Source organism: Echiichthys vipera, assembly GCF_963691815.1.
Source record: "Echiichthys vipera genome assembly, chromosome: 14".
Lineage (NCBI taxonomy): Eukaryota > Metazoa > Chordata > Actinopteri > Perciformes > Trachinidae > Echiichthys > Echiichthys vipera.
The window spans coordinates 3,112,670-3,131,144 of NC_139839.1; the positions used below are offsets into that span (position 1 = coordinate 3,112,670).

An 18,475-nucleotide genomic window follows, 5' to 3' on the forward strand; every position below is an offset into this window, starting at 1 on the left:
ACACCGCCAATAATACGGACAGGTTAATAAATAAATACCAGCGGCTCCGTTTGGGTTTTCTTCAAACTGAGCCTTCGTTTATCTCGGGAATGTTTCCAAGTATAAATATTATGATTGGATGAGATGAAAAACAAGGAGCATTTATATGAAACACCACTTTATTGATGCCATCGCTCACGCCGATGACTCTTCACGTCTCCGTCCTCGAGTCGTTGTGAATGAACAATGAGATCCTTTTTTTCATGTGCTTCACAACCCCCTGTGCTTCACATCGCTCCGTGTAACGTATCAAAAAAACAACAAAAACAATAAAAGCGTCCTCCCTAGGGATGGGGTCCGATGGCCTTTTTATCGACTCTGAATCTTCTCCGATCCCTCGTTGGATCTCAGGTTTACCTCAGAACATATTCACGTGATTAAAGGTGAAAATAACGACGTGTTTAATCACCTTTTGTCGTCTGAGGAGGCGGAGACACTACGGCCTCCCACGGCCTAATTCAGGATCACAGCCTGTACCTGGAAACCAGACGAGCGCATAACCTACGAATGTAAAACCCTTTTAATTTAACGCCAATAAGCTGCAGTTGATCAAACGCTGCGTTTCCCCGTAGAGTTCTCTTCTGACCAAGAGCGTCTTTTGTTTGAGGAGAGAAAAATCGCCTTTTTTCAGAGCGATCGGCCTTTTTCCGTGCCACTCTGACCGTTTCAGAAAGGCGTTAGCGAGCGTTTACCGCTGTACGTGTTGTCAGCTGTGCGTGATGTTAAAGGTCCTGTGTGCAACCTTTAACATGCACAGATTGTTTTTTATTAATGGGTTGAAACGTGACTTCGGGCCGACGGACTTCTACGTAAACGATTCAGGACGGATTTCCCAGGAAACTCAAAGGACGCGACGTTACGTTTGCTCGACAGCGATGGATAAACGGAGGCTAACGTCAACGAACGGACCGCAAGAGTCCACACGTGCTGTTCTTCTGTTATACATATATATTATATCAGCTGCCGGATTCGTCTGTATGTTTCCTGTTATAAATGAAAGAGAGATAAAAGCTTTGGTAAGAGATTTCTTAGCCTCAGCACTCGACAAATCCAGCTATCGGAGCCCATCCCTAGTCCTCCCTCTGAGTCCTTGTCACCCGCCGCCTCCGTGCCTCTGCACATCTGTGAGTCATGGATGGAGAACAGAAACGGACGTCTTCAGCGCTGCCTGTCTCTGGGTCAGTCTTTGCTTACATGATCGTGACAGCCCGGGAGACCTCTCGAACCCGGCTTATCAATCCCCCCTCCCCCTCCTCGAGTTTATCGGTACGGCGGCTCGGGCTGTTGAGGGTTCGGCCTGTAAAGCTGCTGCACTCTCACCGGCCGCCCGTTAGCCGGCCAGCCACCCGGTAACTGTCCGATGACCCTGAGGCCCACCGGCTGACCGTGTCCTGGGAGCGGGGTGCTGGGGCTGAGGATGTGGGTCTGACCCAGATGGGGTTCAGGTGGCGGGGTACTACTTTGATGGCCCGGAGCTGAGGCAGGGGGTGAAACGGGGTAATGGGGGAGGAGGATGGCGGGCGTGAGGCCGTAGCGCACCTGGAACACTCTAAGAGGTCCCTGTGTTACGAAGCCGTTGGGCCTCTGAGGCTCCTGAGGCTGATCCGAGTCCTTCTTCACGTCTCTGCTCTCCTCCGCTCTCTTGGCTTTGCTCGGCTGCCGCCTGGCCTGCGCAACCTCCTGCATCTTCTCCGCCTGAGCCCGCCGGATATGATACGTCTTCCTGGAGCTTTGGAAGGAGTCCAGGAACTCATCCAGGCTTACGTTCCCCTCCATGAACTTCTCCAGCAGCTCCTGTGAAGCAGGGAAGAAACAAACAAACCGACATCAGCGGACAGGACAACACACAAAGGGAGGTCCGACCGCGGGGAAGCGTTCAAACAAACTCCTCTAAAGAATAAAGAGGATTTAATTAGATCGGGGATGTTTACCCATGAACTTTGGCATAGTTTGTGAGCTGCAATATTTCACTGTGAGTACATTTGACACAGCTAACAAAAGCTCCGTGCGCCGCAACTGTTACTTTTGGCAACGACTGAAAGCCCCTCGATCCGTCTCTGTATGTGTTCCCAGGATGTGCGGAGCTCGGTCTGGATGAGCTGAACATCGAGGACACGAGTTCTATTTGTGAAGAAATCCCTGCAACAAACCACAGCGATCGTCTGAAAGCCAATGCTGATTTAGTTTCACAGGCCCGAGACCTAAAAAAGCAACGCTTTATTTCACATTACGGTCATTTAATTATATTCTGGGGACAGAGTGGGACACTTGCAGCCAAACTATAGTTCTTTATGTGCGGAGGAAAGACACTGCTGGCTTTCTGCGGCAGCCCCATTTCTCAGACGTCACGTTTCAAAGCATCCAGAGGGATTAGAGGATCACATTTCTCCTGGTGGAACCGGCTTTCATGGTCATTTAGGGCGCACTCACATTGTCCTTCCGCACCGGGCCAAAACAGGTTTTTCGGGTCAAGCCTAGTGCGTTTGACCAGTGTGAGTGCAACCGCTCCGCGCATAACTGCGGCCAGCTGGCCGTCCACAGCGGAGCACGACACCTACGGCGGTTCTGAGGTCATTTCCTGTGCGCCTGTTGGGACATAGAAAAAAGAAGGAGGGACCATGCGCGGACATTTCAAACAATGGCGGTGAAAGGTTCACGTTGGTGTGATGCGGAGGTGGAGTGTTTACTGCAGATTTGGTCGATGAAAAGATTCAAAAACAGTCGACAAGACGCACAAAAACTCAGAGGTCTACGGAAAGATCTGGAAACAAAGCCACGCATCGCCATGACGTCATCAATGCGTGTGACGTGTTACGGCGTGATGACGTATAGGCAGCAAGAAGCATTCTCCGAGGCCCAGGTAGTGTGAGTACAAACGGGCCTGGGGCCAGGGGGAGAGGGAGGGGGGACAAGGACCCTAAAGCCTGGGGCCGCGGTGCGGAGGAACAGTGTGAGTGCGCCCTTAGAAGCACAAACAGGTCTCCAACGGGTTTTTTTTTTTACAGAAACAACATGTGCATGAAAAACACTGTGCAGGTGATGTGAGACCAGTGAGGTGTGATGAAGGGAAACAGCTGCGTGTCGTTGCATTTCCCCCAATAAGATCGCTCCATTTGGGCTCATTGGGACACGGCGGTCGCGCTCGGACGCAGGAAAGCGCACGCAAAGAAAAGGCGGCCCCTGGATCGGCGTCTACGAAACCTTTTTTAAAAAAACACGTAATGAAGAACACCATGCTGATGAAATCTGGCCTGAGGTCGCCGTGTGAACGCCAACCAACCAAGAAACAGTTGGATGGTTTCAGCCGCTGGACGAGAGCGTGAGAAAACAAACTGGAGGTGTGAAAACATCCTGACACTTTTACACTGACACTAAAACACTGAGCACTCGTCTGACGCTGTGCTGTCGGTTCAAACCCCTGAGGAAAAAAAGGGAGCCCTGAGTGGAGGGCGCGCGGAGCAGAGCGGTTCACGCTGTAACTCCAGTTCACAGCTTCGTTTTCTCTGCTGATTACGTGTTAAACACCGACTCCTCTCAGAGAGGAGCTCTTTTACATTCACACACTTGGTGCTTCTCCACGGCCCCAGGAAGTTCTTGCAGATCCAAACGCTGCCTCTTTAGATTCATAAATGATTTATTGCGGCGGCTCACAGCGCGCAGACCTCCTCTGTTCCCTGCAGTTAAGTATTTCTGCGTGGATGTGTGCACACAAAAGAAGCCTTTGTTGGTTTTTTTACTGTTTGATTTGCTAAAAACTACAGTGGATGGACCTTTTTTTAACTTATTTTTATTAAAACTTTCATAAAACAATGTCATCCACAGGGTCTACGCACTCCGCAAAGCGATCACTCTCACGTCCATGACTGTATTGTCCAGTGTTGATGGTGGTGTGCTCTATAATCTGTCCATTTTACCCATTTTTCATGACATTGTGTCTCTTGTAACTGTAGATTATGTGTCATTTTTTCCATTATAAATGTTCCTTCCGCAGCGCTCGCCCACTGCTCCACGGTCGTGGTTCTGCTTTAAACCATGACCTTTTTATTGCTTTCTTACTGTAACTTTAACAAGATATTCGTCGTCTTTTTGTTTTATCTCTCGTGTCAAATGACCCAAATAAAGTTTCTTACATGATTCTTAAATCTTAGATCTTAAACCCTGCAGTATTTCATCCCAGTATCCTCTTTTCTTTTGACAAGACCAGGGCATTTGCTAAAAACTACAGTGGATGGACCTTTTTTTTACTTATTTTCATACAACAGTTTCATCGTGAGGGTAACGCACTCCGCAAAGCGATCATTCTCACGTCCTTGTTCGACCACGGTACGTATCGCTGTAGAGCCTTTTTTCATCCTTTGCTTAAAGCCTTTATCATTCGTTCCTGGTACAGACCTCGAGTCAAATGCAAACCAGTGGACGGACCTTTTTAAAACGTGGATTAAACACATTTATAGGGGATTAAATCAACATAAACGACAGGTAATGAAGTGACACGTCACCCGGTGCAACAGTGCGGCGCCTTGGCGTTAAATTCATGGATACACAGACAACACTTGTTCATAAGGAAAATAATAAAATGATAAATCAGAGACTGAATGTTAATCCTCCCATCGTTCCCTCTCCTTCCACTAACAGTCGTTTGTCACTGGTCAACCCTGGAGTTTTATTACCTCTCCTCCCGCTGTGTGACTTGAGAGTTAATCCATGTGGCGTGGACGCGGTTAAATGACCTCAGGACGCACTGGATATCATCGGCCGTACTGCCAACGTGCAGCAGCTGCTACGGGCATCAGCGTTCGATTTGTATTGAGCGCAGTCAGCGTGTGTGCAAACAATGATCTGATTACAGGCGTCACATAAAGAACAGCTGGATGTGGACGATGATTGCTGCGCTCCACTTTAACGGTCGAAAGCATCCAAACAGTGTCAACATGTTTAATTTAATGACGCTTTTCGTTTGATGTAATTATTTAACTAAACAGCAGAGAAATGCGTAGTTAATAACATAAAGACTCAGTGTTTTCTTTGTTTACGGACTTTGAACTTGTCCGGTGAGGAAAGTGCATTTCTCTTCCACTTGTGTCGAGTCCTGGATTCATTTAAACTCTTAATATCCTGATACGTTTATACGCATTTGTCATGATTTTTGTTCCTGAATAGAGGAAGAATAAATGGTGGATGCAGCTGGAGGCCGAACTATTTTGATTACTGATTAATCGTTGGAGTTCTGTTCCATGTTTCCAGGATTTCTGGTGCTTTTATTTCTCTTCTTTGAACGTAAAGTGAAGATTTTTGGGTTTCGGACTGTCGCCGCCGCCGCCGCCATTGTTTGAAATGTCCGCGCATGGTCCCTCCTTCTTTTTTCTATGTCCCAACAGGCGCACAGGAAATGACCTCAGAACCCCCCGCAGGCCTCGTGCTCGTACACGTGCGCACGCTCGTGCTCGTACATGTGCAAACGTGCTTTACTAAAGCCCACCTCTCCCAAACGGGCCGTGGACGGCAAGCGTGCCGCTCCTAGACGTGGTACTGTTGCACTCACACTGGTCAAAGGAACTAGACTATACTCTTAAAACCTGTTTGGGCACGGTACGGATGGACAGTGAGTGCGCCCTTAAATGCTTTTTTACTTGGAATAGTGGATGCAGCCAGACCTTCTGCTGGAGATTCCTTCATTATTTATCCGTAAATAAGCAGTTAAGGTTTTTTTAGGCACGACAAAAAGCAGCAGAGGAAGCAGCACTTTGGCAGCGGAGCCGTCCCTGACAACATCAGTCCCCTCTTGGCTGCGGTCCGACAGCTTTAACACGTAATCAGCAGAGAAATGAAGCTGTGAACTGGAGTTAGAGCGTGAACCGCTCTGCTCCACGCACCCTCGGCTCAGCACACATCCCTCCTGATAAAGTCACAACAAGCTTACTCCAAAAAGGCCGGAGGGTCATTTTGAACCGCCCCGGATCTCTGGAGGATGATTCACACGAGCACAGAGGATAAGAAAACGTAGCTCTTCGTCTGATATGTAGTTTTCATGTCCGCACCTGACGAGGAGTCTTTGTAATACAGAAGCTTGTTTGACTTTAGGCAGAAGAAGAAGACGACGGAGGAGGAGGAGGAGGAGGAGCAAGAGGAGAAGGAAGAGGAGGAAGAGGAAGAAGACAAAGAAGGAAGAGGAAGAGGAGGAGGAGGAAGAAGAAAAAAAGGAAGGAGGAGGAAGAGGAAGAAGAAGAAGGAAGAAGAAGAAGAAGAAGAAGAGGAAGAAGAAGAGGAAGAAGAGGAAGAAGAAGAAGAAGAAGCAGAAGAAGAAGAAGAAGAAGAAGAGGAAGAAGAAGAGGAAGAAGAGGAAGAAGAAGAAGAAGAAGAAGAAGAAGAAGAGGAAGAAGAGGAAGAAGAAGAAGAAGAGGAAGAAGAGGAAGAAGAAGAAGAAGAAGAAGAAGAAGACGCTGGTGGCCAGAGAGTCTTCAAAGGCAGGGATTTGTGTCTGACACTGAGGCCAAAAGGGGGAAACGCGGTTATCCCAGATTTTCTCGCTCCCTGTGAATCCAGAGTGATGTTTTGGAAGAAGCGACGCTCCGAGGGCTCGAACCGCTGAGATCAGAAGAGGAAGATGTGAAGAGACATATCTTTGGATTGATCCGGCTCTACTTAAACGTCACACGAACGCATATTTATGTGTGAAATCAAAGCTCTGAACTAAACGGTGCTGAACCGAACGTTTACTGATGCGTCCGTCTCATAAACAAACGCTCTGAGGCTGAGCGCGGCGGCGTGGAACGAGCCGGCTGGTGTTTTAATCAATCAGGGGGACGGCCGCTCTAATGACGGAGTCGCCCAGGTATTGATCGGAGCCGTGTGAGGTGGGGGTGGGGGAGGTGTGCCGTGCCGATCAGTCGGCGCCTGGAGCAGCAGTTGTGGGTTTCGTCTGTGAATACTGAGTCGCCGCTGTCCTGTTTAAAGAACACGCGGGGTTTAACGGTGTTAATGCGCCGTGTTAACAGGAGAACACTGATGCATTCTTATTATAATCCTGCAGCTGAGGCCGTTTGTCTGTGATGCATAATCATGAGGGCAAAGATTAATCATGCAGACTGTGCAGAGATAATTGTTTTAGTCCAACTGGGGCCTCCTTCATCAAGTCTGCTTTTATACGTTTAATGTCAGGGTCGGGTGATCGGGCGAGTGTATCGGCCGTTAGTGCTGACTCAGTAGTTTTAGCTTTATTAAAGGATCCCCATTGGCTTCTGTTTGCTAGTCTTCCTAGTGTCGATATTCCAACAGACATTAATCAACTCAGTCCAATAACAGTAAAAAAAATATTATAGATACATTGTAAGTGCACGAGAAAGTACCGTACAGAAGTGCAGCACATGGTGCATTTAACATTTGAAAGAAATAAATACGTGCCTGGAACACCTCCCTAGGGAGGCGCCCAGGGTTCATCCTTATTAGATGATCCTGAACCACCTCAACTGGCTCCTTTCAACGCAAAGGAGCAGCGGCTCTACTCCGAGTTCCTCACGGATGCTGAACTTCTCCCCCTCTCTCTAAGGGAGACTCCAGACCCCCTCCTGAGAAAACCCATTTCGGCCGCTTGTACCCACGACCTGGTTCTTTGACTCATGACCCAGCTTTCATGACCAAAGGTGAGGGTAGGAACCAAGATTAACCAGTAGATCGAGAGCTTTGTCTTCCTCAGCTCTCTTTTCGTCACAACGGTGCGAAAACGCAAAAAAATGCGGAAACGGTCCAGCTGGGAGGAGGCCTCGGGGAAGACCCAGGACCAGGTGGAGAGATTAGATCTCCACACTGGCCTGGGAACGCCTCAGGATCCCCCAGTTAGAGCTGGTTAATGTGGCCCGGGAAAGGGAAGTTTGGGGTCCCCTGCTAAAGCTGCTGCCCCCACGACCCGACCCCGGATAAGAGGCTGAAGATGAGATGAGATGAGAAGAAATAAATACGTTTATACGCATTTGTCATGATTTTTGTTGCTGAATAGAGGGAGAATAAATGTTGGATCCAGCTGGAGGCAAAAACAAATTTGATTACTGATTAATCGTTGGAGTTCTGTTCCATGTTTCCAGGATTTTTGGGGCTTTTATTTCTCTTCTATGAACGTAAAGTGAAGATTTTTGGGGGTTTCGGACTGTTTGAAATACAAAATAAGACATTTTAACACGTCATCCTTTGGCATTTTTCTCAATATTCTGATATTTCATGGAAAAAAATATGCAGATTAATCGATAATGAAAAGATAATACAAGTATATCACATTAACGATCCGTCGTCCAAGTTGTTCTCCTGAAATTTAGCTTTTTTTTGGGGATTAATTGATAAATTTCCTACACTGGAATCATCCACAACTGTGCTGCAAAGGTGATTATTAAGTTCAAGAGCTCAATTCAAGGAGCTTTCTGATGATTTTTTTTTTTGTTCTTTACCTCTGAATGCTCCTCAGCACGCGCCACCTCTTCCTGCAGGAGGTTCTGCGCCGTCTGCGGGCTCTGCTTCAGGCCGCGAGTCTCTGCAACGACAAAGACACACCACTGATGCGTGCACAGACAGGAAGATGAGGCATGACTTCAGTGGAGTTGGAGGAGAAAACCCAGTGACCAGAGAGAGAGAAAAAGATTTTCCAAATCACAAAAGAGCTTTGCGGGTTTGTGCTGACGAGGAGACGGTGGTGACGGGGTGGACAGTTGTTGGCTAGAAAAAAGGGAAAACAGGGGCTGTGGATATTAAACTTGGAGCTATTTTGGGAAGCTGGTTGTAGTTTGGTTCGACCACTAAACTGAAACCCATTTCAGAGTCTCAGTTTTGCCTTCTACTCGTATTACTTTCTCAGACACAGAGGTTTGATTTGTCCCTGTGCGCCGTCAGTAACTCTATAAAACTTCAACTAACAATTAATTATCCAGGCTCTCTTTGAGTTCGTACCACAACGAGAGCGCGGCGTTCATGTTCACACACAAATGCCACGTTTGAATTATTTATTTTCATGTCAATATGATGAAAAATGCAAAGAGCCTTGAACAAAAAAGAAAGAAAGATGGGAGCCACGGAGGATCCAAACCAGCTCTTATCAACATTATATCAGGACGACATGAAGACAGGCACGATTCCTGCTGTCACTGACGCCTTAGATCAGCAAACGGCTGGGAGACGCTGATGAATGCTGAATGCTCAGTTATGGGTGCATGCATCAAACAGTTCTCCCTGTCCACCTTTGTTTTCCCTCCGTATACGTTTATTTAAACCTGTCTGATCACCATTTTCCCAGAATGCTCTGCAGTTACAATGACCGGTTATTACAGAAATCCTCAAAGCCTTGAAATATATTAACAAAAGCTACTCATTTATATTTCCTGAGGACACGACTCGAGTCAAATTAAAACATACTTTTGTGGATAATGGAAATATTAAGAGATCTAAGATAATGGAGCCCCGGTGTCCTCGGGGTCGAACCGCATTTCTTGTTGTTTTCCATCTCTCTCAATAAAGCAGAGGTTTTTATATTGTGAGGGACACTCAGGGTTTCCTTACGCTGCAGGTTGACCCCCACAGGTCCAAAACATCAGGGATTTTATTTTAATGTATTTTTAAGATGCATTTAAACCACAGCTACAGTGGAGCAGAGTCATATTTTCAAATCTTGGGTCAGCTTTTAACTTAACTTTGACTCAATGAAAGGCCGTAAAGAATGTGCGTCTTTTTTCTCTATTCTGTTATTCCATCCTAAACTATGGAGCCCAGTCTTGGTGCTGCCTTTGTCTGTCGCTGTCCCATGCAGGGCACCCGTCAACGAAGACTCTTCCCACCGGGCCTGACTGGAGCTGTGGCAGAGGCCGTCATTCACAGCTGAGGCTACATCCACACGGCTATGTTTCCATTCTGAAATGGACTTAGACTTTTAAAGCACCTTTCTAGTCTTCTGAAAACTCAAGGAGCTTTCACACTGTTTGTCACGTTCACACTGATGGCAGTGAACATCTACAGACCATCTAATCTAACCATTCACTGTGTTTGGCGTGTCAAAGGTCTGTCAGCGTACCTAACTGATGAGACTGACCAGGCATTAACACCAAAAGCCATGGAGACGATGAAAGGGTCAAGCTGCCATTCAAAATCAAAGTAAATGACGTGATGACACACAATGTGCTCCCTGCAATGCGATTCGGCGATAAGAGCGCATGACGAAGCGCTGATCATGTCCATCACCTCACCACCTGTGTCGCTCGAAGTTGAAAAATTTTAGCTTTTCAAGCGACATCACGTGACGCAGGATTGCAGTTAGTGTCATTAAATTTCTCCATGAAACATCCAGGGGATCATTAAAGTCGCCAGTGTTGCAGTCCTTGGGGGAAACCAGACTGTTCTAATATATATAATGGATATAACTATGAACGGGATGGCAGCGACGGGCCCTTGGGCATCTAGTCTGTTAGAAATCAAGAAGAAGAAGAAGAAGAAGAAGAGGAAGAAGAAGAAGAAAGCCGTCAGTGCAGAGTAATGCGTATCCCGGTCTGATCTACCGGAGACCAGACAGTACCCTGTACGGCTTCAGAGGTGAAATCCCTGACGGCCTGATCTGCAACACCACGGCTCTGGCTTCAGTTAACTAGCCGCCGCGTCTGCTACCTGCGATCGAAGCGATGCCAAAAAATGTGACAAATGTGAGCAAGCGATGCAATACTCGCGTTTCGGCTGATTTAATCGCTTCCATCGCTCCTGGTGTGAATTCACGGTGATTGCAAAACCCTGGAGTTATTCAAACTAATACTGGCCCAGCTGTGCGGACGCCAGGCGTACATGTAGAAAGGGTTTTTGTGTTGATGTAGCCTGAACAAACAGACATGATATACGTATTTTTAGATTCAGTGCAACTTTTGATTGCCGAGGATATTGTTATCTCGAATGTCTATCACGCTATAACATCCTTAAATCCGCTCAGAGGGAAGATCGGAAACAAGACGCTCCATAAACCTCCTGAACATGTCAGAGAATCATCGGGATTCTTCAGTATCAAAGTCATTCAGACAGGAGTTCTTAATGTGACATACTTTTAATGCTGCCAGTTTGTCATAAGGTAAACAAATACAGGATCTTGTAAAGTTTATATTCTTATTTTAGTTTGATACACCTCTCATTATTTATTTATTTGCACTAGTGCTGCTGCAACAACCACACTTCCCCCTCTGGGGATCAACAAAGGCTTATCTTAGCTCATCTAAAAAGAAATAATAAAAAAAAAAAACCAGGTTGTAGCCGAGCTTGAGATTTGATTATTTTATCATGAAAAAAACAGAATTGCACTTGCTTACATGCAGGAAGCCCCCACTACAACAACAGATAGAGGCGGTAACGGCCACAGTCTGCTGATAAATATGTATAAATACAGAACACACGCAGCATGTGTTCACCTCCCGGGGGGAGCGGTCGGTCATCATTATGAACAGGCTTGACCCAGCTGACTGCAAAGTGTGTCTTGTCCCTCCAAGACACGCTGTGACAGCCCCGCTAACCCCCCACAAGTCAGCCCGGGTTCAGTGGAGACTCAGGGGCAAGTAAAGGTCGCAGCAATGCATCTAATCACTCCGATCCTCTCGGGCAAATATCTACAAATAAAAGAGAGAGTGGACATTGTGTGCGAGCAGCTGTAATTCCAGTTTCTCTTTAAACGCTCCCTGCTCATCACCGGACTAATGCAGCTTGGCAGCCAGCTCGTTCACGAGGATCTCTAAAGGTGATAAATTCTCTTTAAAAGGAGATGAAGAAGCTTTCTGAGCAGAAAACATTATTCAAGGTTATATACGATTCAACAAAACCTCTCTGCTTTCTAGAACGCCGTCACCTCGCCATTAATAATTCATCGCTGCACGTTACATTTCATTTCTTCTGGTCGTCGCTGTGTGAAAATCCAGTAGTAAAAAAAAAAAGCAAGCATGCATTAGGGAATGGTCTCGCTCGTGACCCCTCGCTGCAGATGTTGGGAGATAGAGATGGGGGTGTAATGAGAGGTGACAGCCAGGCAAACAAGTAGTCCTACAGCAGCTGTAGGTGACCTACATTTGAGGGGGTGGGGAGCTGACGGAGGGGGTGTGTGTGTGGACCTGGAGGCCACTGCAGCGTGTAGTGCTGCTCTTGAATGGTGTGGGTGGTGGAGTCCCACGTTTTATCCGGGAGCTGACATGAGATGATGAAGAGTTCACAGAGCCGCGGGGGATACACAGGCTTTAAAGGGGGATTTCGGTTTATTTCTAAACCCTTTTTTACTCCAACAACTTTGTTTAAATGTGCCCAATTGGCTGCAATGTAATCAAACGGGGCACCTGCACACCGACAATAAACGTCCGCTTAAAGTGTTTGTTTTTACACCGACAGGCTCGGGTTGTTATCAGAGATATTCAATGAGAGAGAGAGAGTAGCGTGAAGTGTAGCTCTGAGTTCTCTAAATCAATTTTAAATAAAAATACTGGATTGTTTTTGCACATTTCTGAATTGTTCCAGCTCCACTTCACGCAGCTTTCAAAGACTCACGCGCCCTTTAGATGCAAACAGGCAGAAATCAAGTTCTTCTGTCAGTTTATCTGTGAAATGTTTCCCTAAAAGGAACTTTCTGTTGAAGAAACAGACATTTAAGAAAACATGATTACAGCTGAAACAACACGTTAATTCATTGATTAAATACAAATGTGTCTATTCATGCTTTAGGGGCCTGATACATTCCTCAAGAAACGTTTAAACCAGGCAATTCAAAGCTATTTATAGTGTCAAATCATAACAAAAATGATCTCAGGAAGCTTTCCATACAGAGCGGGTCGAGACCACAATTACAGAGACACAACAATTCCCCCATGAGCAAACAGTCGTACCGGCAATACCGGAAACAAAGACTTAGCGTCAAGATTTTCCTGTGGCAGGAACGCCAGACGGACGTCAAGACGTGATAAAGCTCCTTAAAGCCTTGATGGTTATTACACGCCCATAAAGTGAGAAGAACTTGGATAACGCGAACGAGACGCTGACGTTGCCAAGGGGACATTCCTGACGTGTTGAAGGCACTGGATCAAACCAAAACTATTCTGAATTATTCTCTGGAAAAAGACGAGTGAACAGATGACAGACGGACCGACTGACAGTTAAAAAGTTGATTAGTTCATAAAGTTCAAACTTCCGTGAGTAAAACGTTTGCAACCACATTCATCTCCATTGCACCTGGAGAAATAACACCAAAACTAGAATTTGGTGGATAAAATGTGTATTATGAAGTGAAATTATTGGCGTAAATGAACTGATGAAGCCTCTTGGATGAGAGGTGAAACGTCTTCCTAGACAAATAACCAAGTCCAGTTGCTTTTGACTGAAATTGCTTTGGGGATAACGACGACCTGGACACATGAGAACATTCACAGGCGCTACCTCACGTTGTCACTGCATACCTGATAGTGCTGAAATGTTTGGTGGATTAATGCAGTCAGTTATCATAAATGGCAAATTAAAAAGCGGGGGATTTAAAGCGGCAAATGTTCATATTTGTCGTGTTTCATTGTAAATGAATCATCTCTGGATGGTCGGTCGGATAAAACAAGTTCTTTAAAGACACCAGCTGGAGCTCTGGGAAATGACGATGGGCGTTTTTCACTATTTTACAGCATTTTAACAAAACATTTGAATGGATAATGAAAATAATCATGAGCTGCAGTGCCAATATTTACATAAGGGAAATACAGTATATACATCCTCTATCATGCCATGGTCTTTTTCTGCACTTACATACATCAAATAAGCCATCGAGATAGGTTGACAGTTCATGTAACAGCTATTAACTGAGAAATCCCGGAGAGTCGCTGACAGCCGGACGTGGCTAACAGTGATTAGCTCTGGGCGGTACGGTGAAGGCATTCAAAGGTCTTTTTTAACCACTAATGCTGCTGAAAATAACAGCAAACCTCTGCAGCAGCATGACAAGAGTCCCTACACACAAAACAAAGCAGCAACAACGTAGTTAGTAAAGCCAGAGTTTATTAAAAGAGTGTTTTAAAGACTTACCTACTGGCCCCTGTACCAGCTCCTCTCATAGTAAAGTCCATTCAAGTGGATTACCAAAGTCAATCCCAAAGGAAGGAGCCCATTGGTGTTTTGTTTTGTGTGTAGGGACTCTTCTCATGCTTCTGCAGAGGTTTGCTGTTATTTTCAGCAGCATTAGTGGTTAAAAAAGACCTTTGAATGCCTTCACTGTACTGCCCCGAGCAAATCAGTGTCTGTTGAACATGGTTTTTCTTTCTCCCTGTGAGCTAAACCTCCATCTACCTCACATTTCAGTCCTGGATTGTGTCACAGCTCCAGACCGGACTAAACCGATCAAACATGTTGCAGAAATCATGCTGTTGTGTTGCGACAGGACTTTGGGGTCATTAAAAGTTGAAGAGCATGTTCCCAGAATGAAATAATTGGTTACCCCTGGAGCCCCGGGCTGTCAAGATCTCTGGTGAGGTGAGATTTTGAGTCAGCGTTCAAAAATCCTCTGCCATGACACGAGTCCAAACTTACATCGTGTTCTTGGAAAGACCTGTGCTGTTGGAAACACTGATCGCAATGTGACAGCTAGTGTCACAGCAAACAGCTGACATCAAAGGATCATGGTAAAGCTGGCCAAGACCTGCAGTAAACACAGAGTACAGGAATAATTCACGTCTCAGATTGCAGATCGAGGCTAAAGAGGCTTGTGTCTTTGCTGTGATCTGGTCCCTGAAATCATCCGGTGAGAAAATGCAACCACACCGCGGTATCCGTAAAACTGCTTCTATGAAAACACAGTGAAAGCAGCACAAAGGGTAGAAATAAACAGCAGACTGAAGTGGTGTATGTATCGGAGGGGGTGGCGATTATCAAATACACTCTCAGCCAGTCAAATCAGTGGTCTCATAGCTCTGACCCAGCTGCTCTGATCACAACAAGACTCATTTAAATGAACCACTTCTCCAGGAAATGATGTTGTCTGGAGGGTGCGGAGCGACACGGTGTGAACACACACAGCACCACAAATGTGCAGCCAGAGGCAAAAAGTGTTTGCTGAAGCCGTTTATATGATCCGACGCTATTTCAGACATAATTCTGCTGTATTTCTCGTTGTTAATGGTTACATTATATCATAACTTATGTGAAACGACAGTGTTTGCACCATTATGCTCCTTTAACTGGTGTCTTCTGCAGAAAAAGGCAGGATTCAGTAACAACAGACCCGTCTGATGTGTGTGTGTGTGTGTGTGTAGAGGTGTGTGTGCTCGGTTCGTAGCAGCTTGGTGTCACTTTCATGTAATTTAATCAAGGCAAACACAGTGGTTGGTTGTGTGTGAGGGCGCTTCACTGTGAGGCTGCAGACTTATCAACAAATCTGCTCTGTTGTGTTCAGACGGCTGAAGGGGTTTAATGCACTAAAAGGAACATTTTTCATTTGGTGCAAATCAGCTTTAATCACATCAAACAGCTTTTTGATGCCAAATTAAACACGTTTACTGGTTGGAGAGTGTTTCGCTTGAAAGGATATTTCTGTTTTTGTCAACCTGGACCCCATCTCCCCATGTATTTCAATTTAACTGACTAATGGCAACCACTTCTTTTGTATTGAGCGAGACCTGGGCACGGACAATATGCTGTAAATCCACTAAAAAAGCTTATTTTTGCCTCCGACAGCCTCAGAGTGTCCGCCTGTTTTCTCTCACAGGATAATGCCGAAAGACACCATAGAGGAACCAGGATGTTTAAAATAAATAATAGTTTGTTTTTGCACATTTCCAAATTGTGCCAATAAAATGTGGAACTTCACTTTGTGCAAATTTCAAAGACTAACGTTCCCTTTTGATGCAGACCGGCAGTTGTGGCTCGTTGTGTCACAAATGGATCCTAAGGGCGCACTCACACTGTCCGTCTGTCCCGTGCCCCGTGCTTTAGGGTTCCCCCCCCCCCAGGCCCGTTTGTACTCACACTACCTGGGCCTCGGAGAATGCTTCTTGCTGCCTATACGTCATCACGCCGTAACACGTCACACGCATTGATGACGTCATGGCGATGCGTGGCTTTGTTTCCAGATCTTTCCGTAGACCTCTGAGTTTTTGTGCGTCTTGTCGACTGTTTTTGAATCTGTTCATCGACCAAATCTGCAGTAAACACTCCACCTCCGCATCACACCAACGTGAACCTTTCGCCGCCATTGTTTTTAATGTCCGCGCATGGTCCCTCCTTCTTTTTTCTACGTCCCAACAGGCGCACAGGAAATGACCTCAGAACCGCCGTAGGCCTCGTGCTCGTACATGTGCAAACGTGCTTTACAAAAGCCCACCTCTCCCAAACAGACCAAGGAACTAGACTTTAGCCGTGAAACATGCTTGGGCACGGTACGGATGGACAGTGCGAGTGCGCCCTAACACTACGGATACACTTCGCCTTGCAGACCGTCAGTGGTTCAATTATACTGGGGCTCTGGGGCAAATTAAATAGAGACATTTCCATTTCAGGCATTGATCTATTGTTGCAACTCATTTGGTTCGATGGTGTTTATTAAAGCTGCTCTTACACTGATGACATGAGAGAGACTTTTGCAAGCTTGTGTGAGAGTGTTAGAAGGCCCGGTGAAATGATTGTTTGTGACACTGGAACAGAAATGTCGGTAAAATATCAGTGCACATCGGATTTTCTTACAGCGTCCGTTCTTTCCTTTTTCATTCTTTCCACGTTTCATGCCTGACCGGCCTGCGGCTGACATCGTCTCGGGTCAAATGCTGCTGGATATCATGCAGCTATCTGAGGGAGCGCCAGCTGGACACAACACAAACACGGAGATGCCATCGGTCCAATGAATTAACAAAAAGCTGCTAACTCTTCTGTTCTGAATGGTTATGAAGAAATGCAGTTTGACTTGCTGACGATTATACACAAATAGGTCATGGTATTACAGATGGGGCCTTGCAGGGCACGGATGTACCCGAGGCTTGAAAATTAGCCAGCCACTCAGCAGTGAATTACACCCCTGCAGCACTCCAGCCTCATGTTTGTCCTCTACACACACACGCACACACACACACACAAACACTGCGTTAAAGCACGGCAACCTGACTGGCTTTGTGTTCATCCAACACAAGTGTGATAACGGCCTCGTGTCAGACACACTGAGTGTAACGCTTTGCCGTTTTCAAGTTCATTCATGCTTCAGAGCTGAACGCTGCCACGCTCCGTTGAAAGAAATAACATTTGTAATCACAAAGTCATAACAGCATGTACTTTTTTCCACCATCTGTTCCTTTGCAGCGCTCATCGCTGCGGTGTTTTCCTGTCAATCAAACAGAGCGATCGTCATCAGCGCCGTGACATCTTTTTTCCTTCTGTTGTGGCTTGATGATCTTTCCTCGGCCTGTTCAGTCATGGTCAACGCAGCTCATGGGATTAATGCTGGCTTTGAGGCAGCCGTCTGATGCCAGGATCTATGCTTCTGCAAGTGGGAGAGCTCTTTTGACAGCTTTATATTTGATCTATATCAAGGATTTTCCCTTGTTTTTTTTCCCATTTGGAGAGCTAACATCCCTGTGCACTTCAATCATCTATGTCACTGCTAACTATTGTTGTTTCGGGAAGGACTGAGTGGAAGTTTCACGCTTTTACCCCCTCAAATTTAAGTCCCCACTGTGCAGGTGCCCTGACAATCCAGTAGGGCTGAATAATTCTTTGATTTTATATTAAAATTGTCTTTTAATAGAGTGAAGGAGGAAACTACCAGGGCCTGGAAACAAAATTATTTGTGGACATAGTGGAAATAACTTGGATTTATTCCATCCAGCCGCATTTAGAGCCTGAAAACACTCTCAGCTTTTAATATTTTCAAGCGGCCTCTTACATCTCATCTCATAATAACAACTGTGGCTGTATTTACTCAGCTGCGGCTAATCAACATTAATTCTGCGAGCATAACAACAACAGTTAATGCGCTCTGTACGCCGGTGTCTGGACTATTTACACTTGGTAGCAGATGTTTTTTGTCGAAGAGAAAGCACCACTCTGTATAATTGTGATTGGGCTGGGTCATTTTCAAAAGACACCGACAGAGTTTTAAGCCGTTCATTTTTATATAAGGAGCTGTGTGATCACCTCGCGTCAATGTGGAGACAGGTTAGCTCGCAGGCAGCACGTTGTTTTGCTGTGTGACTCCCAAAGAGCTGGCAGACAGAGTCCCCCGTTAATCTTCATAACGTGCATCATATTATTGTTTAAGCTGATCACGTTTAAAGCTGTGAATTTAGACCTCTAGGATTCGGGTCTGGAGAAGCAGATTGTCCTGTCAGCATGTGAAGCTAATGCTAGCTTAAGCGGTGTGGGGATTTTTTAAACATGAAGTGGTTTGTTATTGTCACAATATAATTGAAGTTTTGTTCATATTCACAGTGTGCGTATG

General features: G+C 45.9%; 1 protein-coding gene across 1 annotated transcript in view; it reads right to left on the minus strand.

Moving 5' to 3' along the window:
• Positions 1-206: 206 nt before the first annotated feature.
• The window catches only part of vps37d (VPS37D subunit of ESCRT-I), a 32,435-nt gene continuing 14,166 nt past the window's right edge, over positions 207-18,475 (minus strand). The window contains exons 3-4 of the mRNA XM_083926449.1: positions 8,475-8,557; positions 207-1,833 (exon numbers count right to left, since the gene is read on the minus strand). Coding sequence (XP_083782575.1) covers positions 1,300-1,833; positions 8,475-8,557 — 617 coding nt within the window. The 3' untranslated portion in view covers positions 207-1,299. The remainder of the gene's footprint in view (positions 1,834-8,474; positions 8,558-18,475) is intronic.